The following is a 27532-nucleotide window of genomic DNA, read 5'->3' as shown; positions in this document are numbered from 1 at the left end:
GTAATTTGCCATACCGATGACAAAAACATAATTTATGATACCATTGATCCAAAGAAGAGTGCTAGGTTTCGTTCGATGATCAGTATAGTTAAGTACAAACAATCACACAAATTAATGCAGAACAAACAAGAATTATACAAGTGTGAAAAGCTCACATGTTTTGGCAATTGTCATACTTTGTTATTTATTAATTACCCGGAGGTTTAAGCTGAGTGGTGTCATTGTACAAGACTCTTAAATACATATGTACACACTTTGGAATGATTTATTACACATCGATTAGAAACATTTTATTTCTGATTTATTTCAGTCAGAAATATAATTCTAGTAAAACAAGGTAGTCTGTAATATTCGATATTAAATAGTACAGATATTTTACAAATTGCAGTAGAAGATGAACATGGATATTTTTTTTATAATTTTTTTTTACAATATTACTGAGCATGTATAATTTATCTAATCAAAACAAAGCCATTTTATTCTGAAAAGCCACTTTATACACTGGTACACAGAATGAAAATAAAACATAGTATACATAATAATGTGTGCACCTAACAAGACAAAAATTTTACAATTGATATACAAGATTATGTATATGAACAGTTGGAGCAAATGCTACGCAAAAGAACCTGCTAGTCAATTTAAAAACTATGTACATTTTGCTCTGTTCCAGTTCAAATTATAAAAAAAGTGTTCGTGAGTCGTCTACAGATCTACAATTCAAAAGAAAATGAAATTCGTCACCTAATTCTTGACATTGACATTCATTGCAATATTTTCTCTGTCTATCTAAACCTACCGATCCACCAGTTTCAATTGGCATTATTTATGTGATTACCAGTTCTAACCCTACACAATATTATCCTATCTCTGTCTGGTAATATATCTGATGATTTTTCGAACTCAAATGTTCTATTTGATAATATGTTTGATACATGCAAGTCCTTTAATTGACGAATAACATATATCTGAGCGTCAGTTTTGTTGAAATTGGTCAAATAACTTTTGTTTTAAACTAACATTTAGCCATTTTGAGTTAAAGTCATTTTGTTCTGATCAGATATTAATATTACCACTACTTTCAAGAATATTTTTTTTATGAAATGTATCCATGCAGACATATTTTTATTCTGTGAATATTTAAAAAAATGAAAAAAAAAAAAAAAATAAAGTTATACAAAAAGTGTGTCACCAGCAATTTTCTTCGTCGTGAACCATTCTAAACAGAGTCATATTTTTTTTTGACTATACCTGTGTACAGTGTACATATGTTGGGTTTATTTCGTTTTTAAAAATTAAATTTTGAAACTTAATTTCATTAATTTACCGCAAACATTCAGCAGCAAATATTAGAGTACCTGCATAAATTGATAAACACGTAGTTCGACCGTAAAACAAAATATTGGAAAAGTATTTTGAATAATTCCAAAAAAAGTAAAAGATTTAGATTAAGATGATTAAATTTTGCTAATGATATTCATCATAATGAAATCAATTTTGAGATTTTTGACAAATTTAAAACGTGCATCCTTGACACTTTAATCTAGTTCAATGGTTTATGATAATAAAATCTGTATGTGATATTATCCTACAACGTACATTCCATGCCATTGTTTATTTTTCTATTCTCAAAGACATGTATTCGCAATAAGCACAAATCCCACTGAAACATATAATAAATTCCTACAATAACAGCACATGAGCAGGTAAATAGTTGAAATTCTTTCATTAATAATTTCACAAGTAAAACAAAAAACGCGAGTCATAAATATATATAGAAATACACAGAGAAAGTTAATTATTTGCTGTATATTTTCTACCGTTGACTCAAGCAACGCTATGTTATCGTTGTGTCTCAAGTTACCCTTCACTAAGCGAACCAAAGTATTTATCAGATGATGGGCGCGTGTTGTCTGTCTATAAAAGGATAGAAGTAGGCGAAGGGCGGTTGGTGAAAACGAGGAATTTGATAATATTTTCACGTTAGTTCGCCTGTTGTACGGAGTAGGAAGGAAGGCTTTCAATCTTTAGAGTAAGTATATTTTACCTATTTCTAAATCTTATGTATCTACTTAGTGGAAGTTTCACCACTTTTCACTATAATTCTTTATTTTCCCATTTGTTCCGTAGATTTGCTATAAATTCAGGAAGTTAAACCCACGAACGAGGAAGTGACATTTTACCAACTCAGCGGAACGTTTCCAATGCTGTAGTTCACACTTGTTTCTCAACTTTACATGTACCATTCCGTTATGAACGGTTTTAATGAAAGAAAAGATAGGAAAAACAACATAATCGTTGCATTTTTAAACAAAAGCGATAACTTATGACAATAACAAAATACATATCGTAAAGATAGCACATTTTACAACGTGTATAAGACAGCTACCCAACACCACCAGTTTGTAAAGCAAAAAATATTAAGATATCATAATATATATGTGTTTGGCTTATCTCGTTCGTTACAAGTATAAATTTCTCCTTAAAGCCTCGAATATTGGTTTCTTCTGCATATTAATCACAATACACTTCCTAGTGCCTTTGTGCAAATGTCAATTTCAAATATTAATATTAGTTTTATTACATGAAAATATGAAGATGTAGTTTGATTGACAATGAGACAACTCTCCACCAGAGACTAAATGACATAGAAGTTATCAGTTATAGGTCACTAGGTTTACCCTTATTTGTATGTTAAGATTCAATATATATAAAATATATGTAAAAGCTCCCAATCATATTTTTTTTGTTGTTATATGCCATCCGGATACTTATTTGGCGAACACAAATTCTTATCTTATCTTGTAGTCCACAGACAAACATCTAAACCATACATAAAGCATAATCATGGTATGAATTTATTTAACAGAGACAGCAAACCTTTAAATTTCTTACATCCACTTCATTTGAACTTTGGTGGATATTTTTCTCATTGGCAATCATACCACATCTCCTTATTTTTTTTACATTAAATATATTAAGAGAGAATAACAACCCCATGCGAAGTTTCTGAATTGGGACAGCCACGATCTCGTGTGTCAGAGAAATACTGATTTTGTGTGTAAATCACCCCCCCCCCCCCTCCCCCTTTTATCTCAATATTTTACTATAAAATCAATTCAGACAGTATACGATATGCATTTAGATGTACAATATATGCTAACCTTTCAGTTATAGAATCTAGAGCGACGTTAACATTTCAATGTTATCCATTGTTATCAGGATAATATATATAAAAGTGCGTTCATTCATATTTATTTACATATACACTCATGCAGGTGGTGAGATAGAAGTATTCCGGATGTTACTGATGTTACTGTATATTTGTATCAGTTTTTCTCGATCGGACTTTATATGTATTGATCATCATCAGAACTGAAACTGTTTGCGTGACGTACCCACAATGTTTTATTGATGACAATGCTTCTTATATAGCTCTGCAATATGTTAACCAAAGGGGCAAAGGGTTACGTTCTGTTCAAATTCAGATTAAATGTCAAAGGACACAATACATATATCGAGAAAAACTCATGTATCCAAAATATTTTGATATAGAAAAATTCTGGATTTCATAATTTTTTTTATTAATTTTTTGCTTATTCTGCATATTTTGAAGACAATTCCTGCTGATGAGCTATTTTAAGTATCAGAGAAGATATATAATCAGCTATAAATATTACCGACATATTTGTGCCATTAGTAATTAGTTAGAGCTGATACGTAGTTGTGTGTGCCTGATTGATGGGTTAAGCAGTCGGTATTTTTTTGGAAATGCTTTTGCGCTTCTAATTTTTCCACTGTTTCTTATTTATTTTCTGTAGTGTTCGAATACTTCAATGCACACACAAGTAATTAATATGAATAAATAGATGGATAATATTCTTTTCCAAATAATACAGTTAACATAATTAATGAAATAATTTTTAAATAGTTAGCAGACCAAACGAGTAATTTTAAAGATAACGTAATTGACAAATATTATTACACCAGGCAAAAAACGTAAAAACGGCAAATCCTACCAAACAATTAATGCATGTATGACAAAATTGTAATTTACGTGTTAAGTAGGTAAATAATAATTTACAAAAACTAAGCCCCTACCTATGGTAAAATCGAAAATAAATCACAAGATACATGTATCAGTTCATAATTTCAGTGACAAGAACTTGCAACACTATTTGCTGTGCTTTAGTTATACGAATGAGGATTTTTCATATGAATATCTTAATTGAGTTGCAATAAAAAGATTATTTATAAAAGTAAGAAGATGTGGTATGATAGCCAATGAGACATAACTCTCCACCAGAGACCAAATGACATAGAAGTTAACAGCTATACGTCACTGTATTCGTCTGTTTATATGTAAAGCTTACGGTTTATTATAAATTTGAATACGGAATTATTGATAACGTGATACAAGTTGAAATGTGTTTTTTTGTTAATTTAATTTCAAAGAAATGAACGTAAGTGTAAGAAGGAAATATAATTGATTTGCTCTCTAAAAGATCTAAATGTCGTAATCATGTTCTTTTATTGGAAACATTTAGGAGTAATACCACCATTGATTCCAACCCCCATCCCCCCATTAGTCTTTGTTAAATTGGCACTTTTCAAAAAAATTGGGCAGAATTTATCTTTGTCTCAAATAAAGAAATACTTGGCATGAGTAAACTTTTATCCTGTTCAGTACTACAGACAAAATTTCACATAGCATTTCATTGCATATAAGATAATAACCATAACTGGAAGTTAACTAATAAAATGTTCACCACTTTTTCCATGTTTACAAGCTTTAATAACCATGTAACCTCAAGTTTCCAAAATATTTTATAGAAACACCTCATAAAAAAAAGAATGGTGCTTTGAAACACCCAAGATATATGTTATGACCCAGAAATTTCTTTCTATAATGAAATGCAGGGTTAACTTCCTACAACTGTCAAATTCAAGGGAACATTTTTTTTCTACCCTTTTTCGTATGAAACAGGATGTGACGTACTATGATTTGGTGGTATTACACCTATTAAATTTTCATTTCACAAAAAAAAAGTTACGTTCTAATCCAGTTTTGGTGTTTGATTCTTGTTGTTCAACGACATTTTCTACTTGTGGATTACAACTATTTTGTCTTTAGGTCTTTATTGCCGTAGGCGGAAAATAATGAACAGGGCATATTATGAATCAAAGATGCATATTGTGATAGTGGATTAGTTCTGATAATCTTATTACTTTGATCATAATTTCTGATAACGCAATAAAATTAATAAGATATTGTCGATCACAGTATAAAACAAAGTATAGGTAAACATCTCTGATGTGTTGTCAATATTAATTACTCAATCCTCGTAAATCTTACCTGAATTTTCGTTATGGGATAAATAACTTGTAATGTACCAACCTTAAGAACTACATAGAAGCAAGTTAAGATTAAATCTCGAGGTTGAACCTAGAGGTCTGCAGAAATTTCATGTTCTAAGTAATTAAAAGGATGAGTATTGGCCGAGGATGATTCATAGTTGGTGGCCACTAACGAAATTATATAAAATTGTTGCAGAATATCATGCCTTACACATACATGTATTTGGGCGGCCCTAGACCTCTCGTCGAATTCTTTTATCCCCAAGACACAATCCTGGACGTGTTGCTGATAAATGTTGGTATGTCAGTAAGGTGGAAAATATTCAAAATCCCAACATTGATCGGAGGTCAAATTCTGGTGCATGTCTTTTTCAAGTGTGCATATTTTACGATAAGTATCTGATGCATTCATAAAATTCAATTACAATGTAATTATATAGTACTTGTGCGGTAATGGTTGCCTCTAGAGCTCTTAACGATTAATTATAATCTGTCTTGATCTTATCCACTAACAACTGTATAAAATTGTTATGCTATTTCCGCATTGCTGAAATACATTTGTCAAAACATCTTCCACTGCAGTAGATTCCATGACTCACACGCACAGGCGTATGTAAATATAAGGCACTGATGATGATAAAAATAGATAAGATAATAATGCACGTGTAATTCAGTAAAGCATGTGCGGTCAAGGTTAATCAAATTTATTTGCGTGGAAGATACCGACTTGTTTTTTTTTCTGGATTTAACAAGTTAAGATGTCGACGCAGTAGATGCATTACATTTGTTTTAATTACACAATTTCCGTTAGATGAACAAATTAATGTTCCGTTTTTATATAATCAAGATGTAGCATTTGTCTTACAAATGAAATTTTAAGATGTGATCTGTTGGCCTTTTCATATTAAATATAATATGTTTTAATTTTGAAAGTTTACATAAATTCCGAATAATTTTTTAAATGTTAAAAAATTACATCAAACTTTCGATCTTAAAAATGTAGTTTTTATCCAAAATTTTACACATGGCTGTTTTCTGACACTATATAATACTTAAGTTTTGTTCTGTTCTGAAATGAATGAAAGTGACAGATTTTTTTTTTGGTTTTTGTCTTTTTATTTTGTTTTGAACGAAAAAAAGAAAACTATCGGTCAGCAGATTTTTTTTTTATTTTCACAGAAACAAGTCACATAGAATAGTTATGTCTATTAAACTGTCATGATTATAAATTTTATTAATACATAAAGAAATGGCATATTTCTTCATGTGTAATGTATATGTCTTTTACACAAAGAACACACAATTAACTGTACTTTTTTTAAAAACGAGATGTGGTTGTTGTTTTATGGTTTAACAATCATATCCTTACTTATTAAGATTTAAAGGTTTAAGTTTATTGATACTGTGAAAGTGGGATAGGAGATGGGATAGTGAGTGCGCTGAACTGGTTCCACATTTATAAAGCATTTTGCTGTAAAAACAAGAAAAGTACTACAGTGTCATTTAGGAGACACTTCACTTCCAGAGGAAAAGACAATAATCCAACATAACTGTAATGTAAGGCATACGATAAACTGACATATACGTTAATTTTAAATGTGTAAGAAATATGTTTTGGAATTCAGTTAACCATGAAATTTCATAGTGTTAGCTAGGTCTATTCCTATAATGAAATTTAATATTGTTTTCTACAGTCAGGAAAAGCTGAACAATTAAAAATGTAATGATATCCCTCACCAATAGCATCTAAATTGCAAAATACACACTTTCTGTTTTCATGTTCTAAATTTTGCCATTTGCCGGTTTCAACACAACGGGTTCCACATGTGGAGCAGAATCTGCTTACCCTTCCGGAACACATGATACCACCTCTGTTTTTGGTGTTATTGCACGGTCTTTAGTTTTCTATGTTGAGTTTTTGTATACTGTTGTTTGTCTTTTGGTCTTTTTTCATTTTTTGATATGGCGTTGTCAGTTTGTTTTTGACATAAGAGGTTGCACGTCGCTTTGGTATCTTTCGCCTCTCTTTTAAATTTATTCACTCGAGAATTTAACTCGAAAGTAAACGCGTGCGTGTTTAATTCTTTCTATTTTTTGGTAATATAAAGAAATGACTCACTAATAAAATATGATATTTTTTTTACACAAGCTCATTCTGGCACAAGACCAAAAATTTCATATATTGAAACTCTAAAGATGTAGCGTTCTTGACGTTGAAACAATATCACCATTATCTGGCTGTCAAAACATTCAGATAAGTTCCTTCTTGCAGTTATTTTATATACAGCACTTTTGCTGATTAAATGATTTTAGATTGCTTATCTCAGTTGTATGACATACCCTGCACGATCTTTGAACGTGTTGGTACTACATAAATACACAGTTACCCATCTAACAGAGTCTCCGTTCAATGCTGATCTTGTGAATGGCTGCTAGGATTTGTCTGAGGAATTTGTAGACGTTGATATCACGTTTGCTGCTTTGTAGATCTAAACTGCTAACAACTATAATCCCTTGAAACCGAAGTAATCAAATTAAGGTGAAAGCAGGTGCGAGTCTGACTCATAAATCTAATAATTTGCACAATGTTTTGAAAACTTGCCAATGACGTAAAGGAAACCGATTTTTTTTTTCTGCAATTAAAAGTAACTGTTCAGATGATGCGTTATCTGACAACAATTGATTGATTACTTCATCTTTTTCTATTCATAACATGCTATACAATGTTTTACAAAAAATGTTTATTGGAAAATAAAAAAATCCTTTATATCTTTTCCAACAATACCACAATTTAATACAAAAAGTGAATACATTTGAGATTGCTTTAGTTATCATTCAGAAAAAGACCACGATAGAATAAAAGGAGGTTAATGGGTAGACTTTTCGAAACTAGTTGTGTACAAGAGTGTGCAAGCGATCAACCTACCACTATACAAGCAAACCACGACAATAACGATATATTTTTACTACACGCAAGAAAGAACAGCCACAACAAGGGTTCTTATCGAAACTATGCTTCCTTTTACAAATAGAGTTTGAGAAATAGAACATGATAAGTGCAATGCCAGTTCTGCAGTAGGAGTATTATGGACTTCACGCTCTCCTCATTTAAACTTTCTAACAGCCGATAAGTTTTTTTTTAATTGAAAAGAGTATTTTTATTTCTTTTTACTTTTCAATAAACAGCAGTACGACAAATCAGCAACCATGAGTGAACAAAGTAGCAGAGCTAAAAAAAGCGGTCTTGGGTATAAAGTTGAAAAGAAATTGGAAGACGTAAGCATTTATTTTTAAGTCTATATGCTTTTGTTATGTGCAGATAATCAGAATTTCTGGATTCAAGATGTCTGGAAGCGGTCGTGCAAATAAATCCGGCTTGGGATATGAAGTGGAAAAGAAGATGGAAGCGGTAAGCGGCATGACACGTGATCATGACACGTGATTATTGAATGTTTTATTCCACATTTGTCTCTGATATGAGCATGAATACTAGTAAATATTGTCCTGAGTAGATTTGTATACACGGGTGCAATAAACATTCTACGAGGGATAATATTCACCGTAATTCATGCCATTACCCTATTATTGTTTAGCAAAGCTTTAAAAACTGTTGCCAACATATTTTTGTCGTCGATGACGTCGATAATTTGATGTTATATTTGCATTAGTGCAATATCAAAGAATAATGCACGATAACTTTTTGTTACTTTATGTGTGAACTATTATATTGTTAAACAGTAAAAGATGTACATGGTTTGACCTCATTAAATATAAAACCCATATAATGTGGAATAAAGTATTCATCTAGTGTCGTGATTCAAAGTCGTGACCAAGAGTGTACTAGTCTGAAGTCATTATTATAATGACAAATAACACGTAGAGTGGTGTCCCTTACCTCATTATCATACTAATATCATATATCATTTATTCGCAGTATAAGCAACAGAAAAAACTCAACATTGAGGGCAGAGGATGTCACTCCGAGCTTCTAAGGCGGGATTAGGCTACGAAGTGCAACGAAAATTGGAATTAGTAAGATCTAGAAGTAGTTGTTTCTCGTACAGTATAATCCATATAATAGATTGTAGCTAGAATATAAACACATATATGCCAAATTTGTCGTGACGTTGACATTGCAAAATGTTACTGCACTAGCATACAAAGCGCATCACTTAATATTTTTAGTTTTAGTTTATTGCACGAATACATGTAACTGTGAAATGTATAAAATGTAAGTATATTAAAACGCAATAGATAGAATGACGCATGGTTGATCGAGTTATAATTTTTCTGTGTAACGCATCATTTATGTATTCACGTTAAAATTTTTGTTTTCCTTTTACATGAAATATAAATTCGTGATTGTGTGTTTATTTAACTTCAGCATTTTCATGTACATTAAAAACTTTTTCTAAAATTTATAAGACAAAGACATGCCTTTATATTATTTCAGAAAGATAGGAAATAATGCCAATATTTTATTTTATCTATCAATTATATCAAAATCCTGACCGATTTAGGGATAGAGTGCAAAGTCAACGTTACATCATTTGCATGAAATATAATAGCTACATTATATTATGCACACATTACGGTACCTTTTAAAAAGATTTTAAAAACATAGTACAATATTTACATACAAGAGAAACAACTATACTATGCTGAAGCCTGACTCAAGCATGGTGGCAGTGTTGCTGGACAAAACAAATAGTAACCGCCTATACGAATGGCTACAATAATGTTTAATTAGCGCATTGTCATCTATGTCATCTATTTATTATGACCAACTTTTATATCAGAATTAAATTCAAAATGACCCAAAATCAACATGTAGATACATGGTTCAAATATATTTGAAAATATATAATCGTCATCCAATTGCTTCATCTGCGTTCATTTTCATGGTCAACCATTAAGCTGTTTCATTATCATGTTGTATTCTCACATAAAAGCCCAACATATACTGAAATATACTGATTGTGTGATTTGTTTATTTTTATAAGTATTTTCTGGATACTAGTGGTGGAATTTGTATGATTTAACTTTAGATTTCCTTTTCAGTTAACAAAATGCTTATAGAAACATGTAACAAAAATAACAATTTTATGAAATCCACCATCCGTTTAAAATTAGTTTTGTTTATAGCATTGCTTGAATTAGTATTTAGTTTATGGTGTTAATCTTTACAGAGATTCATATTTATCTATATTTTTCCCTATCACTCTCTCTACATATATATTGTGTTATACTAATTAACACTAATTCTATATTACTCTAGATTGTACAAGTGTCAGTATTGTCACTCGTTATAGTAATAATTATTTAGCATAGCAAGAAGGAGAATTCCATGTTACAATTTAACATTATTGTCATAATCATTCTCAATTTAAAGTTTTTGAAATTTAAATGGTTACTTCATTTCACTTGTAGTTGATTTTGACATTTACTTTATTTTGATTTGTTATATATTATAATTGTATATATGTATTTTAAGGAAGCAATGATCCATTTTGAAAATAGTTTGCTTAATTGTTCGTATTGATTTTGATAAAATATTTAACAAAATATGAAATTTTATGTTTAAACAAATACATAGCTAAAATACAAGGATATACTTTACATATGGATGTTTGTAACAGTTACTTGTATGGATTCGCACAAAGCACAGTGAACATTGAAAGAAACATCTGACTGAAACTATGCTTTTAACTTTTAAATGTCATCTATGTTATCTTTCTATGCACTGTACGTTTAGAATTGTGTTGTTTTCATGACTCTTGTATGTGTGTATATATTTTGTTATTTAGTCGATTTGAAAAAGTTCATAAGAGCTTGTGGTTATCTAGTTTATTGAATATCGACTTTAAATAAAACTTTAAATTTGAATTTGATTTTGAACATTGTGACGAAAAGTGATTTCGTGTATCGCAATGTCATGTTTAGTACTTAGCCAATCATAAATACTTTGATAAAAATCTTTTGTTTTTAGAACTACGACAGAGAGGAAGCAGCAGGAACTCCTACTCACGTAGTCAACTGGGTAAACGCCATACTCGGCAGCGAACACGACCATATCGTAAGTTTTATTTATAAACAGTCACTTGTTAAGAAATGTTAGTAGCCTTTATTTATAAGACATACTTTATTGAGTAGTATTTTATTTTATATTAAAGGCAAATAATTACATCAGATGCTAATTCTATATGACTTTTAGCATTCTTATTTATCGGTAGTTTTTAATATATTATACTGGAGTTTCATCGATTTGCCTTCATATAAGGATTTACACTAATTCACGAATTATGCAAAACTAAGTCAATCATTGCTGAATATGAAGTTCTAATTTGTCGGCGAATATGACAAGTCATTACAATTGACCTTTTGTACTAAATGTGGTGGCATGTGCAGTAAGGAACACGTGACACGTGACATTGTCCAGAACTATTCATTCAAATTTTACTAAGGCATTTCCTTCGCGAAATTAATAAAAAGACATGGGAAGAAACTTGTTAAGTGAGGAGGCATTGGTTTTCTTATATTAATCTGCATACATATACAAATTATGTGTTACTTTTAGGATATTAATGTATTGAACAGAATTGAGAAAGTTTTTGTTTTAAAGCTCAGTTCATTTAACAAAAAAATTAATATTCAAGGTAAAATGAAATGAATGCATAACGGCATAAAAGTTTTATTGTACAGTCGCCTTCCATATTTATATACTAGTAAACTCATATTTATGAAATAAAAAAAAATGCAAATTGGCTGTGAACAGGTGAATAGTAGAAATGTATTTTTGGTTATTCAAGCATTGCGGCTGAGCAAAGGTATGTTTGTAATAGTAACCATAGCAACCACACACATCTAACCTCAAGATTCAATTTTCATCATTACCACATTGAATGCAGGTCTTCGAAAATGCCAAACGATTTTAAAAATGAATATTTTCATTTTAAAAGGAACGTAATAGCATTTTTTTTTAATTTGCTTTTCGGAGACTTCCTTTACCTTCACCCATGTATCATTCTAGTCGATTTCCTGGTCTGTAGATACAAAAGACTAGTAACTCGGCTTGTGTTTATTATTTAATCCCTTTCCTTTATAGCCTGGCACTGATTGGAAGTCAATTTGCAACCATTTAAGGGACGGTGTTGCACTTTGCAAGTGAGTAGCTATGTTTCAGTCTTTTGTTGCTGTTGCATTGCTTACTTAGTAGTTATTCTATTTCTTGTATTGTGTTGTTTCTGCCAAAAACGATAAACAACTGATTTTTTAAATTAAAATTATATGTTGCATATGCATTTAGCATGCTTTCGATAAAAAAAAATCACTTGCGCATATTTAATAAGCCTGAACTTGTCAATTAACCACTTACAGTTCTAAATCTGTTTATGATCCCTCTCGTTGATTCTATTTATTGTACTAAAATTTAGTTTTACAACGGAATGCTTAAAAAATCAACATAAAAATTTCGAATTACCAATATGTTATTTTGGTTTGTTGGTCGAAAGCACATATTTAAATGTATATTAGCATGCACGTTCACATTTGGTCTTTAATTACAAAGCAAGGATTGATGTTTTGTGTTTCTTATCTTTAAAAAATGTTTTTTGTATACATAATATATACTTATCAGTACAATTTGTTATTTCTGCTTTATTAGACAAAAATATTTGCTAAAAATACTATATGCATGGGTAATATACAATTCAACAATTATATGTATGCCTAAATATATTGTAAAATTGATTTCTACGTCAATGCATAACTGCACGATTTTAGAATTTGACATTCCTTTTGATCATTGTAGAATTTTATATTTTATTTTCAGCAGTTTTAAGACAAATTTTATCTTGAATACGAAACTATACAAATTTATAATGCCACCAGATGGCACTCGTCATCACATTTTTAATTGTCATTGGCAACGCGACTTGTGTAACTAGTGAATCAGGAACTGGTTACCCTGCCGGAACACCTCAGTTATCTCGTTTTTTGTTGTTGGTGCAAATTACTCAAACTTTAGTTTCGAATAGCATTTTGTGAACTGTTCTTCATCTTTTCCTCCTTTTGTCTTTTAACCATAATATAATCGGTCATTCGACTGTGATTTTAATTATCCCTCCATGTAAATCTTGACGCTTTTCTTTTTGAATTAGACCAACGCATACACACACATTTATACAGACAAATATTGCTATATTTGCGTTACAATCTCAATAGTAGGTTTTGATTTTTAGCATAACCATTTTACATATTATAAAAAATGCATTACAGAATAGTTATTATACAAGTTGGCGTTTATAAGAAGGTTTGATTCCAACATGAAATTAGAAATCAAATTCTGTTTTGATATTTTAGAAAAAAATATATTAATCAATTCATTTATCCTATTAAATGTATTAACTAGTATCCTGGAACAATCTCGCCAACTAAACACAAGATGTAATTGTTTAATTCATTCTTGCTGTGGGACATACTTATTGCTTTGGTTATCCTTTCCCGCTCTCAATTTAAAACCAAAAGCTTAACAATAAACTTTCAATATCAAAATGCTTGAGAATCTCTCCCGACGAGTTATACTTGTTTATTTTGCCAAAAGTTATTTGTGGTAGATGTTTATTGTTGTATAGACATAATTGTCTATGAACTAAAATTATAACTTTTTAAATGAAAATTCAGATCACTTTGTTTTTCTCTTTATTATATTTTAAACAAATTTATCATTCTATGATTTCGAAAATTGTGTTTGTATGAAAGCTTTAATTTATTGTTTTTAATTGATGCATAACATTAACAAATGTTTGTTATTGCCTGTGTTCTGCTCATTGCTCATTTTGATTTGTCGATATCATCAAACATTTTCAATTTCATTATTCTACATTCATACTTATAGATTTATAGATGTACATGGTATTGAAAACATTATCATCAAGATCTATTCATTGGTTATAACTTCTCCCGGTTTGGTTCATACTGGAAACCGTAAATAAGATATTTTCATATATTTTGTTTGTTCTTGTTAAGTTATTTTTTTTATTGTCATGCCTCAAATCATATGAAATTGTTGGAATACATAATAAAATGAAGGTTGACAACATGATTTTTCCCTGAAAGTTGAATATTCACATTCAATAAGAAATTTTCTGATACTTTAAAATCGAAACTAGTTATAATATTTCATAAAACCATGTATTTGTACCGATATGTTGATGCACTAGCGACTTCAAATTCACGCGTCGGGAACATTTTCATATGGACATATTCGATCATCTGCATATACGGAAGTTATACGCTTTACCTGCTTGAATGCTGTGTGATTGCACATTTGCAGATCTTCATATTTTGTGAAATAAATCATTTAGGTAAGTTGAAATACTTCTGCATTATTTTTATTCACAAGGAAATGTAAGAAAAGATGAAGCCTTTGACAATTAACATACTAATGGAACGGTTTAAAGTTTATGTCGTGACTGGTAGTCACTCATTGATGAAGATTTTGATGATTGCCAAGCAGGAAACAGTAAAATGTAGTCACTAATTAATGTTAATGGACAATGTTCTTGACGTAGCAGAACACAATTGTGGACAGCATGTCGGTCATAAAATGCACTTTAATCCTTGTTAGTTGAATTTCTTTTGTTAATGAGTATATCTGAAGTAAATTACCTTACTTAAAAACTTCAATTGTTTCGAAGCAAACATGTTATCAAAGTCTTCATATACAAACGAATTGAAATACTTAAAAAAATAGAAAGAAAATATATATTATCACAGTGTTTGTTTTCTTTCTTTACAAAATCGTAATTTAAAAATAATATCTGCTACAAAAGTTTAGCAATGATCTCCATTCATTAATCATTTTTTTTTAAATCGCTCTAGTTTGAAAAGCTGTTTACATAACATATTGTAAGCACATGTTAAAAGCGACATACATCTTTATTGAAATAACTATTGATGTGAAAGAATTGCCTTTCTGTGTTAACGTTAACAATCATTTCAGGTTTTTAATGGTCGCTTAACCTTTTATTTTCGTTGAAGGATTGACAGAAGAAAGAATATCCCTTTCTTTTATATCTTATTATCTGTATTTTTTAACTTACAATAATTGCAAAACTTTTTCAAGCAATGCGAATTCTTAAATGATAGCTGGTTTTCCTTGAATTATGTTAACGTCTGTTTCTATAACACATTAAAATTTTCCATAGGTTGATCAATATCTTATTGAAAAAAGATGGAAAGTCACCAATCAATTTCCAGAAGAAGGTCATGTCACCATTCGTTGCCATGACAAACATCGAAAACTTTAACAAAGGCTGTCAAGATTATGGCGTAGACAGAGAATCCGAATTCCAAAGTGGAGATCTGTGGGAAGTAAGAAAAGGCCCTTTCCTCAATGTTATCAACTGTATCCATAGCTTAGGATTTGTTGTAAGTGTAGTATACATGCAGATCAAAATCGAAAATTGTAACTTAGTAAGCTAAAACTCACCAAAGAGTTGGTACTAAAAACAGTTGAAAGTCGAAATCAAACAGTAATAGTATATTGAGTATAGGCAAAAAGTCATAAAATAAATAAACTCATAAGAGATACCAGGATTACAATTTTGTACGCCAGACGCGCGTTTCGTCAACAAAAAACTCATCAGTGACGCTCGAATGCACTATTGTAATTTTCTTGCACATGTAAAATCATGATGTTGTATTTCAAAATTGAGGGACAGTCAAACTCATAGATCGAAAACAAACTGACAACGCAATGGCCAAAAATAAAAAGACAAACAGACAAATAATAGAACAGATGACACAACATAGAAACTAAAGACTAAGCAACACGAACCCCACCAAAAACTGGGGGTGATCTCAGGAAGGGTAAACAGATCCTGCTCAACATGTGGCACCCGTCGTGTTGCTTATGTTATTACAAATCCGGTAAATAGTCTAATTCGGTAAGTCACATTCGTGAAAAGGGAAGGGTATTGTAGTTACGACATAAGGAACATATCCGATATCATCTGTGAAACGGTTATTCCAAAACGGTCAACCAACTCGTGATGGCGTCCGTAAAATTTACGAAGGGATGATTTCAACTTCACCATTTGGAACTCTTGGCTTAATAGCTTCCTTGTGAGCAGCAATCCTCTATCAAGGAAATCATGATAGGAAACACAAGCCCGGGAATATCGTATCAATTGGGAGATATATACTCCGTATGCAGGCGCTGCTGGAATGTTGCTACATAGAAATGGAAAGTTAACAATTGGGAAGCTGAAATCATCTCTTTTGTCGTAAAGTTTTATTTTCAACCGACCCTCATTGTCAATTTCTAGATGTAAGTCAAGATATGAGGCAGACTTAACTGTATCTGTAGTATCCTTTATCTCTAGTTCGATGGGATAGATTCGTTCAACATAGTCACCAAATTTTGTATTATTTAGTGAGAGAACATCATCTATATAGCGGAACGTAGAGTTAAAGGATAATTGAAGCTATGGGGAGCAAACATTTAGTACAACAAAAATACAACAAAATTGTACGAAAAGTTCAATGTTTGTACAAATCCAAACAACTCAATAATGTAGTTCTAGAAATATTATAGCGGCCGCTTACAACATGAAAACTACATGAGTATAGCCATTAACAGCAGTGCTTGGAAATTATCTAACACCACCCAAGAATATGGAGTAAAATAAACTCAATGAATGGCACATTTCGCTCCATAAAATTAAATGAGGAGGTAAAAACTGGTTACATTCAAACGAACAAATGTATAAAAGAGTATTGACAATTAAACTTACTAATTGTTGAAATTACTCTTTCTATTCGTTTTTATATTACTAACATATATTTGGTCTTTAACTCATAAACTAAAATTTATATATGTTACTAGCATGTATGCGAAATAAAATTGAGCGACAAACTGTTGTTAAATTAACAAAACATGAACAGTTTTATACCAGCTGATTAAAATATGTCCCATGCGGCTTGTAACCAAAGAATACGGACGAAAAAAATAAAAAAACGAACCGTTCTGTTAAGACAGGGATTAAAATAAGAATTTCATTCAGTCAAATATTTTGAGAACAGCAGAATTATTTGTGGAAAATACTTAGACATCGTGTTGATTCATTATTTAAGAAATGAACTGATTGATTTCATAATCTGTATTCATCTCAATTATCAAAACGAAATACTTACATAAACCAACTCTGTCTTTTTTTTAGGCAAACAAAAAGAAAGTTTCTCCACAATACACAGGCGAAATTCGTAAATACATGGACAACGAATAGATGTGATACAAAATGCTGCAAGGACTCATGGCATTACGTCACCATTTCATCTGGATATTTTTTTCTTAAATATGCATACATTTCAAAATAGTTTTAACAATATAAGGATTGATGTACGTACAGAGGAATAACACTGAATCAACCACAGAATGAAAACTTATGAAACGGCAGCTTCCGGTCACGTGTTTTTGCGGAACCGCTTATATCGCTAATCCATATTTTCTTAGTTTCCAAACATATTGTCAATGATTTAGATTTAAAAATATTACTACGCATCACCAATTTCGATACAGTTTTAGAAAATACAAAGTTCACTGATATTCCCGTGTAAGAAAAAGATCGAATTGTCTGTCAAACTTACTATTTATGTTACAATAAATAAAATATTTATTGATATATTTTGTCACCTCAGTTTATCAAAATAGAAAAACAATTTATCATACCAGTATTCTACATTTTCATTGTTTCTTAAGTAAAACATTCCCCAGTCGTCATAATAATTTTTTATTTTTTTTAAAAATTTTTTTCTTTATTTAACGGTTTATAAAAGTAACCTGCGTCCGAAGCTTTTTCTTTTCCTGATAAACCTTCTTCAGATACGCTCAAAATTGAACATTTGAAAGCCAGGGATAAATACATATTTAGAAATGTTGAAAGCTATGTGACAAATCGGGACTGAAAAAAGATAAGCCAAGTTCATCCAAGGTCAACTTTGCCTTAAGGAGCTGGATCCTAAGTTTATCAATAATTATTGATTTTTTCAACGGGGAATTTCAGAACCAGTATGTTATTATAGTTATCAAAGGAACCAGGTTTATAATTTTATACGCCAGACGCGCGTTTCGTCTACATAAGACTCATCAGTGACGCTCAGATCAAAATAGTTGAAAAGCCAAACAAGTATAAAGTTGAAGAGCATTTTAAGTTACTACTGAACTGATCATACTCTTGGGGACTTACAGTCCACGAGCAGAGGTTTGTGCTAGTAAATGAAACTTATTAATTTCCTGAGTCCGAAGCGTTTTAGGATTTACCTTCATGAGAACGCTCAAACCTAAACATCCGAAAGCCAGGGATGTATAAATACATAGAAACGTACAGAGAACGGAATAGCTAAATTCTTTTAAGGTTAACTTTTCCTGGGAGAGATGGAACCTTAGTTTCTTCAATAATTTCTTATTCATTCAATGGCGATTTTTATAAAAAGGTATGTTATAAATCATGTCAGTAACGAATCACCGACCAATGAGGTGATGATACATCAGGGACAAATAGTCTATCAGAGTAGATTCGCTCTAACCCCATATGGAATTTACTGACCGTATATATATTGTATTAGGTCACTTGCACACTATGTTACTAATAATCTCATAGCATCATACATTTTCGATTTGTTTTTCAGCAGTCAAATTAACAAGTCACTGGGTTTAGTAAGACTTTTCATTTTTTTTTATTTGTGCATTTTATTGATTTTAACATTTGAACACATTGCACATGAAATGATAACAAAGATAAAAATGTAGCGTTCGTTCTTTGATACAATGTTTCGAATATTTCGTATATATTGTGTCATGTGCATCCATTTTATACCCCTCCTGTTCTTAGTGAACACAACAAATAGGTTTACGGCACTTTTTGTAATTTTCAAAGTTTCGTTGCTAATTATCCTTCATATACAATTCAATTGGCTGCATGCGGGAATTTCTGCTGTCGTCGAAAAAGCTGCAAGAAATATATTTTTGGAAGAAGCATTTTCATCGATATTTGTTCATTCGTTGTATCTACAATGCCTATAAATGACTATGTACAATTTTCATTTTCGCCTCCTTTGGTACAATTGTAAAGTAAATAATCACATTATTCCAAAATGAAAGCGTGTTTTCTATTCAGAATGACCAAAAATAAATTGAATTGCGTGTTAAATGCATGCATTGCACTATTTTAGTATCAATAGTATTTAATCAACGCGGACACATATAGCCTTCTTTCATATTGCAATTTAAATCCAAGTGAAATTTCTAATATGCAATCTTAAGTTGATGCATATGGATCTTCTGATGTAAGATTTGTATATAAAAATGTATGGTAAGTTTTAGATGTTTACCTAATTTCATTTTTTGTTACTTGTTAATTTGTTATAATTTCGAAGTCACGCTTTGGTGTTTTCCCAGACCTTTAATGTTGATAATCTGTAACATTAGGATAGATTTAGTTAACCAATTTTTTCAAACAATTTATGAGCATCTCATTTGAATATATGTTGCCGTTTGTATATTAATATATAAAAAATGGTTTGAAATTGGTAACGGGAGAGGTTCTGGGTAAGTACAGGAGGAGTACGAATACCTTTTTAAATGTCAATATGAAATATGTAGGTATTTACATGTATAATCTTAAACATATAAAAGCTGTTTAGCCAATTCAAAGTTTATAATACAATCAACATATATCCAATGATTAATTTTAGTAGGAAATTTGAAATATTCATTTAAGTTTTACTCATGTGATGATGTTTTTAAATATTGAAGGGATACAGTGAACATTTTCACGAATCAATTGCTTTAAGCATAATACAATCTAAATACAATCTGCTTTTCTGTTGCAGGTTAGTCAACATTCTTTTGAAAAAAGACGGCAAATCGCCAATAACTTTCCAGAAGAAGGTCATGTCACCATTTGTTGCTATGACAAATATTGAAAACTTTAACAAAGGCTGTGAACAGTATGGACTGGAAAAAGAATTTCAATTCCAAAGTGGTGACTTATGGGAAGTGAGGAAAGGTCCTTTCTTAAACGTCATCAACTGCCTCCATAGTTTAGGATTCTGTGTGAGTACTTAAAAATGTTTGTGAATGTTCTTGTCAGCCATATGCTTTTTCTTTCAAACATAATTGATATATGACAAATTCATGACTATATAGTTAACACTGTTAACTGTCAAGTTTTAATATGATCAAGTTTTTGACAAAAAGTGTGATTAAGGATGTTCGCTCCTCTTGTTTTTGAATTTTTGGCAGATATTCGGAATCCTCAGGTTTTATCCATGTAGTGCTATTAAAAATTTTGCCCGCTAAACCCTACTTTTCTTTTCATAATTTAATTACATATAGTTTAAAATGCCATCTTTGAAAATCTTATAAAATCCTTGTTATTTTTTCATAGTTTTTGAAAGAAAAAAGGTGCCAATGTTAATTGTATGAAAAATCTAGAGAGAATGATTTCCCGCCAAATTTTCAATAGCTTATTTCTCGAAAACAAAAAGTTTTTTTGGATCCTTTATTTATATACTATCAATTTATAACAATCTTTTAAAAAGCTTGTTATTTTGAAACAGAGTAGCGAACATCCTTAATTCATATCATTGCTAAGCTGTTCAAACCTAATGGAATGCCACACACGTTTGTAGAGGCAGTATAAATACATACGGAAGATGACAAAGTATTTGACTTATCTTTTAGTATAACAAACATTATTGTTTGATATCGTTGTCAAGTACAGTCAGTCGACTCGATTCAAATGGAACATGTTCAAATAGTAACTGTAACACATTGCCCCTTCTCTTGGTTGTCTTTATAATGGCAGTTATACTTTTTTAACCTTTTGGTAGTGTCTCGCTGATTCTACATTGCCAAAACAATTTGTTCGTTGATTATATGGTTAAAATACATTAACTCTATTTAATTGGAATGTATAATATGTGCGCTTTTTACTTATGTTTTTTTACTATTTCTGGTAATTATATTTTTTATCTTCATTTTTAAAAATTTTAAATAAATGAAATTTTAATATTGTCCATTTTTTTGCAAGCTATTGGCGTGTACATATATTTGGATACACGGGTAAAGTTCCCTTATTGTTTTTGTAACGAGCATACGGTATTTCATAGCAATATTTTCATTTTCAACATTTGTTTTTATGTTTAGAGCTTTTTTCGTGATTCAGTTTTATGCTTCATTTGTTCTTTACATTTACCTTTAAAAAAGTAAGCAGATATCGAGCTGCGATCAAAAATCAAAGTCGGAAGAACGACAATGACCAAAACAAAGTGGAGAAAAATATTCAGTAATTGTTCTCTTACTGTTTTAATCAAGGTAGAAAAATGAGTAGTTGGTCTTCGATCGTCAATTTTGTATCAAATGATTAATTTTCGACTTAAGATTGTCCCTTTTATATTTTTTCAATTTTTCTGAAAACCTTTATAAAACAAAGCAAACCATACTGTTTCAAAAAATTGTCGCAGCTACTGAAAGCAAACTTAAAGCTGTTAAGGAAAGCATTTCTTGTTAAACTGTAATAAGCGCTTCTGAACTGCCAAATTAATTTCGTACGGCAACAGATTACAATAATACGACATTGTGCAATATCTGAGCAAACTATTTCATCATAGAAACATTAGTCGTGTTTCAATGTTATAAAAAAGAATAAACATTAATGCTAAGGAATCTGAAATATATAGATTCAACAGTTTGATTGATTAAAGTGATATTTAAACCGAATATGGTCTTTAACATATCCTTTTATTAATTCTTGTGAATGGAATTACACGAATATGTTTCGAAGAAAAACATTTATACATGAAAAGATCCAGATAGAATTTTAACAATCCCCAATATCGATAACCATGTTGTTAGATGTTTTTGTTACGAAAATTGGACGTTCTTTGAAGTGGGAGATGCTATAGCAAAATATCTGCGACTAGTCATCATTAAATAGAAGGTGGCCTTGGTTAAATAATAATAAGGTTACATGCTACTAAATATAGTCTTGCAGTTGTGGGATTTGGTGTAAGTCATAGTACTATACATGCTAAAATTACCCAGAACAATAACAAAACTTATTCGAGTTGAGACGAAAGTTCTTTTATGATTTATTTGTATCATATGATTTTTCTATTTTCAGTCAAATTCAAAGAAAGTCATCCCAGCATACACAGGAGAAATTGTCAAATACCTGGATAACGAATAAATGTGATAACGAGGCTGCACGACATTCATTTCAAAATGTCATCATATCATTAGTATGGGACAATTTCAGACTTGCACATGATTCTTACAAACTTATCTTGAGTACGTTCGGAATAAGCCTATAAATGAAAGACCTACTGTTGTAACGGCAGCTTCCGGTCACAAGACTTTTCGGAAACGCTTGATATGCTAAATGAATGTTTCTGGCTTTTTGTGTCTATGTCTATTAATTTATTATAATGTGATGTATATATGATTAAATACTTTAGGAGGGACGAAAAACAGATCTTTACTTAATATTTCTACATCTAATCAGGAATTTAATGAAATCGGGATAGCCTTGTGGATTTTAATCCATTAAAACATGTTTAAACTGCAATGTTTTTGTCGAGAACACTGTGTTTTAATTTTATACCGAATATCAGTTGTCTCAATGTAATTTTAATTTATATTAAAATAATCTATTATTGTAAATCATTTTATTAGTTGAAAGTGGATGCTCTGCATTGGATAATTGAGTTTGTAAAATCACTTTATTTCCCTGCTTCTAATTGACTTTCCTAGACTTTCTGTCAAGGAATCAACCTGGATTGAAAAGTTAGTTGCATAATTTTTCCATTGAACAGTAAGCATGTATTTCTGCAAACCAAACTGTAACATGCCCAGAATACTGATAAATCATAATGGCATCAATCCTGCATTTAGACAATACAGGTTCGCAATATAATTTGAATGATTGTCATACAAATAATCACAAAGACATATGTAAACGGAAACCTAGATGACTACGTATCTGTTTCATTTGTTGTTGCCTACCCTTTCCAACGTTATCGAAAGCGACCTACCACCGAATTTTGCTAGTTTATTTTTAAATTACTGACCTCTGTTTCAAAATTATAATTATTTGGTAAAGGGTTTCACAGAAGACCGACTACCTATCAATGAAAAACATATGGGAGGATCATGTCTTAATGACTGCGAGCTATACAGTTTTTTTATTCCGCATTTGTAATCTATTTTTAGCAGATGCCTGTGATACACTTAAGAAATAAAACGTTTGTCAGATCATTCACAACACATCCGTCTTGCGCAATTAAATTTGTATAGACAGGGACCAATTTGTTCCACTAGGAGTGGTTTCCCTTTGTTAACAATTGGAACTGGAATTGGAAACAAAGGAATACAGAGAAGCAGAATTTTATTACCATACCGAATGTCATCAGTTCATGAGCTTTTTTTTGTAAGCATTGTGTTTGTCTAAATATTGTGTTTTATGGTCCCTCGTTGATTTTAACTTCATCCACCATTTTTTACATAAGGAAATGCCTTTACCAAGTCAGGAATGTATTTCCCATTCGTTTGATGTGTTTGAACTTTTGATTTTGCCATTTGACTTTTTTCATTCTTCCATGATACTTTCTGTCTTACTTTGACTTGTAATCGTTGTATTACTTCATCTCTATCCGGTTACATTTTCCTACGCACTACAATGTTTTTAAATCTTGAAGTGATAATGAATGTTTCTAACAAAACGGATGTCTCTCGTTCTATGAACCACTTTACGGTTAATATTTAGTATCATAGTATGAGGAGAACAGGACACAAATACAATTTATCCCTGGAGTTGTTCCTTCAACTGTTTTTGTAATAGTAAACAGTAAAAACATAAAGATATTATAAGAGTTTAATCTTTAACATAAATTACGACGGTTGTCTACAATGTCATTATAAATGACTCAAACGAGTTGAAGGTGTATGGACGTTAATGGACATTACAATCAAACAAGCAAAAACACCAAGATTTCAACTTAAGATTTTCAACAATGCAAAAATGCAAAAACTATAATATCATCATGTAAATAACCCGCTTCTAACAAATTGTTGACCAATATAAAAGATACTTTTAAAAACTGACCACTATAACCAAATTTGTTCATTGCAATACAGTCTTCACGACACCCGATTCTAAAATACACAAATGAAATCATAAATGCACACATTATATGTCGTACTCTAAACCATTCCGTTTTCACACAAACCGTAAACAAATATATTACGTTATACTCAAGTGTTGTCAATATCACAAATATGCACGAAAAAAAGTAACTTATAGGCTTCAACTACAATATCTTGCTGGAATATGAGGAAGGTAGATGGCCATATAGAGTTGCTATAATCTTCAGGGTCATATGTTTTCTTGTTTAATGCATAAGAGCTATTAACAGCAAAATCTAAATATTAGGCGACTTAAAATCGTTAAGTCACGTGGTATTATATGATAAGCTATAGGTGCTTTGGAAGAGTAACTGAATCTTATATCACATGAAGCATATGATATGAAGTGTAATCATTTTATTAATGAAAAGCAATTGTAATATTCTGTACGTAAAAAAAAATAAGTCGTGATGAGAAAATACAAAAATGTTAGGATTTGTTTGTGAACCATAAGCACAACACTTGATTGATTGTTTGATTGATTAATCAATTGATTGATTTGTGTTTAACACCACTTGCATTACTGTTGGCTATTTCGTGGTGGTCAGTTTCAATTGTTGGAGGTGACTGGAGAGATTCAACAACCTTGTCAATTCTTGTGAATAAAGATTGGAGTCGAGCACACCTGCCACATGCTCGGTTCAAACTCACAACCTCAGTGTTGACAGGCTAACAATACAATATTTGAACTACTAAGACCACTCAGCCACCGAGCCCCAACAACAATGATCCGCTTAAACTTATAGGACCCATCTTGAACGGTCACTCTCTTGTATTGATACTTGTAAGATTTGTGTTTTTAATAAATCGTGTGAGTTATAACATGTACATGTATAATTCAATCGAAATAAAACAAAATCAAAGAGATATCTTAAGGTCAACAAGTTGAGTCCTGAACTTGTCAAAGTCTTTAACACATGTCATGTTCAAGTGTAAAAATGTTTTAAAGATATCAATAGAGACTATCAAATATCTGTTATTTGTACTGAATTTCCTCTCAGATATGACTTGTTAATACAATAACAAATGAAGAGATATCCTTGCCTCTGGCGAGGTTATGAATTTTTTTTAGCCACTACTTCAGTAGAATAACAAAAGATGCACTGAAGATAGTACAATAAAATAAGTTTAAAAAACTCTATGATACCGATATGATGGACAAAAACTATTTCTAGTTGTCCATACAAGGCTTATATTTAATACACAGAACATGCGTTTCGTCTATATTTGAATCTTATTTGGCACAAAAATCAAAACAGTTCGATAGGAAGACCAAATTGATCATATAAATGGTTAGCATTAAGATCAACAAATTTTGAAAAGTTTTGCTGGATATGACCATATAAATACTACTCTGTCATAGAAAGTTTGCAGTAACTTAAAGCATACGTAACCTCAAGATATATCAATTAAATCGTTCTACGCACTGATCAGCGTTTTTACTTTTGATTACAACTTTTAACAGTTCGTGTCATGAACGTCAGCCAATGAAAAGTAAAATATCAAAAGTACCGAACTCCAAGGAAAATTCAAAACGGAAAATCAAAAGCTCAAACACACCAAACAAATGGAAAACAATTGTCATAATCCTGACTTGGTACAGGCATTTCCTTATGTAGAAAATAGTGGATTTAACCTGGTTTATAGCTAACCAAACCTCTTACTTGTATGACAGTCGCATAGAATTCCATTATATTGACAACAATGTGTAAGCAAAACAAACAGACATAATAGGTACAAATATCAAAAATTGGGGCACATCAGACAACATTGTTTTATAATCTTATGCACTATAAAACAAATAACTATTTCAACAAAGAAAAACAAAATGCCATATAGACACTCCATAGCCAAAGTACATACGTATAAATGAAAGACGAAAATACAAAAAACCAACATAGCACAATAACACACCGTATATATGTTAATAACCAAAAAAAGCAGTACATTATTGCAATCCTTTATAACCTTAATAGATAAAAGAAACATTTTAGTCTTATTTTAAAATCCTATAATCGAATTGATATTATAACAGTCCAAATACGAGATTCAATATTTAATAAAAACAATACAAGTAAATCTGTAACTTGTTTTAAAAAAGCTTTACGGACAAATGTTTTGCCGATATTACCATACAAAGGGACGTAAATTGTAACTTTTTATAACTCTTTTTCCGAATACACGAGTTAGCTCATAGGTTTGGAAAGTAAAGTGCTATGTAAATGAACGTTAAACATTAAAAACATTAAAGTTAATGTTGAAATATATTAATTAACATATATACGGTAAGTGAAATGGCTATGATGAATTAAAAAGGTTGATGTGAATCGATCAAATGTAAGGGTAGTAATACCACTTTGAAGGATTCTAGAGTTTTAGATACACCTCAGGAAAATTCTAGTAGAAAAGTCTAGCCAGAGGTTCTATAAAAAAAAGATATTTACGAAAGTCTTTATTATTTGAAATTTGTCTAAATTTATATTCAACCCAGTGCTTACTTATTTAAGATAACTTCTACCAAACCCACGGACTGTTTATCTGCTTCCCAATTGTTAACTTTCGAGTTCTGTCTAGTAATATTCCAGCAGCACTTGCATATGGAGTATATATCTCTCCATTGATACTATAATCCAGAGCTTTCATTTTTCTATCATTTCCTTGATAGAGGGTTGCTGCTTACAAGGAAGCTATTGAACCAAGAGTTCCAGTTTGAAATCATCCCTTCGCCGGACGTCATCACGAGTTAGGTGACGGTTATGGAATAATTGTTCCACAGATGACGACAAATATGTTCCAATTGTCGTAACCACAATCGTGTCTTCTTTTCCTCTAATTTGACCTACCGAATTTGACTTATCACCGGGTTTGTACCATTATGAGCACCACGAAGGGTGCCACATGTTGAGCAGGATCTGCCTTCCCTTC

The 27532-nt window shown here is 31.0% G+C and overlaps 1 protein-coding gene across 6 annotated transcripts; it reads left to right on the top strand.

Moving 5' to 3' along the window:
- Nucleotides 1-1866: 1866 nt before the first annotated feature.
- LOC127706259 (transgelin-2-like) lies at nt 1867-23086 on the top strand. Of its 6 annotated transcripts, none has more exons than XM_052210771.1 (6): nt 1867-2032; nt 9293-9390; nt 11348-11434; nt 12464-12522; nt 15567-15789; nt 17583-18044. In XM_052210771.1, exons 2-6 carry the CDS (start codon nt 9331-9333, stop codon nt 17646-17648), a joined length of 495 nt encoding a protein of 164 aa, XP_052066731.1. In that variant the 5' UTR covers nt 1867-2032; nt 9293-9330; the 3' UTR covers nt 17649-18044. The 6 variants fall into 6 exon arrangements, with proteins under 6 accessions (XP_052066731.1, XP_052066725.1, XP_052066726.1 ...); XM_052210765.1 differs by lacking the exons at nt 9293-9390; nt 15567-15789; nt 17583-18044 and adding exons at nt 8545-8634; nt 20254-20476; nt 22548-23086 and having other exon boundaries at nt 1892-2032; XM_052210766.1 differs by lacking the exon at nt 9293-9390 and adding an exon at nt 8545-8634 and having other exon boundaries at nt 1892-2032.
- Nucleotides 23087-27532: the final 4446 nt, after the last annotated feature.

This window comes from Mytilus californianus, unplaced genomic scaffold (genome assembly GCF_021869535.1).
Source record: "Mytilus californianus isolate M0D057914Y unplaced genomic scaffold, xbMytCali1.0.p SCAF_6, whole genome shotgun sequence".
NCBI classification, from domain to species: domain Eukaryota; kingdom Metazoa; phylum Mollusca; class Bivalvia; order Mytilida; family Mytilidae; genus Mytilus; species Mytilus californianus.
Note: the sequence above shows the minus strand (reverse complement) of the source record. Positions and strands in the feature narration are given on the sequence as shown.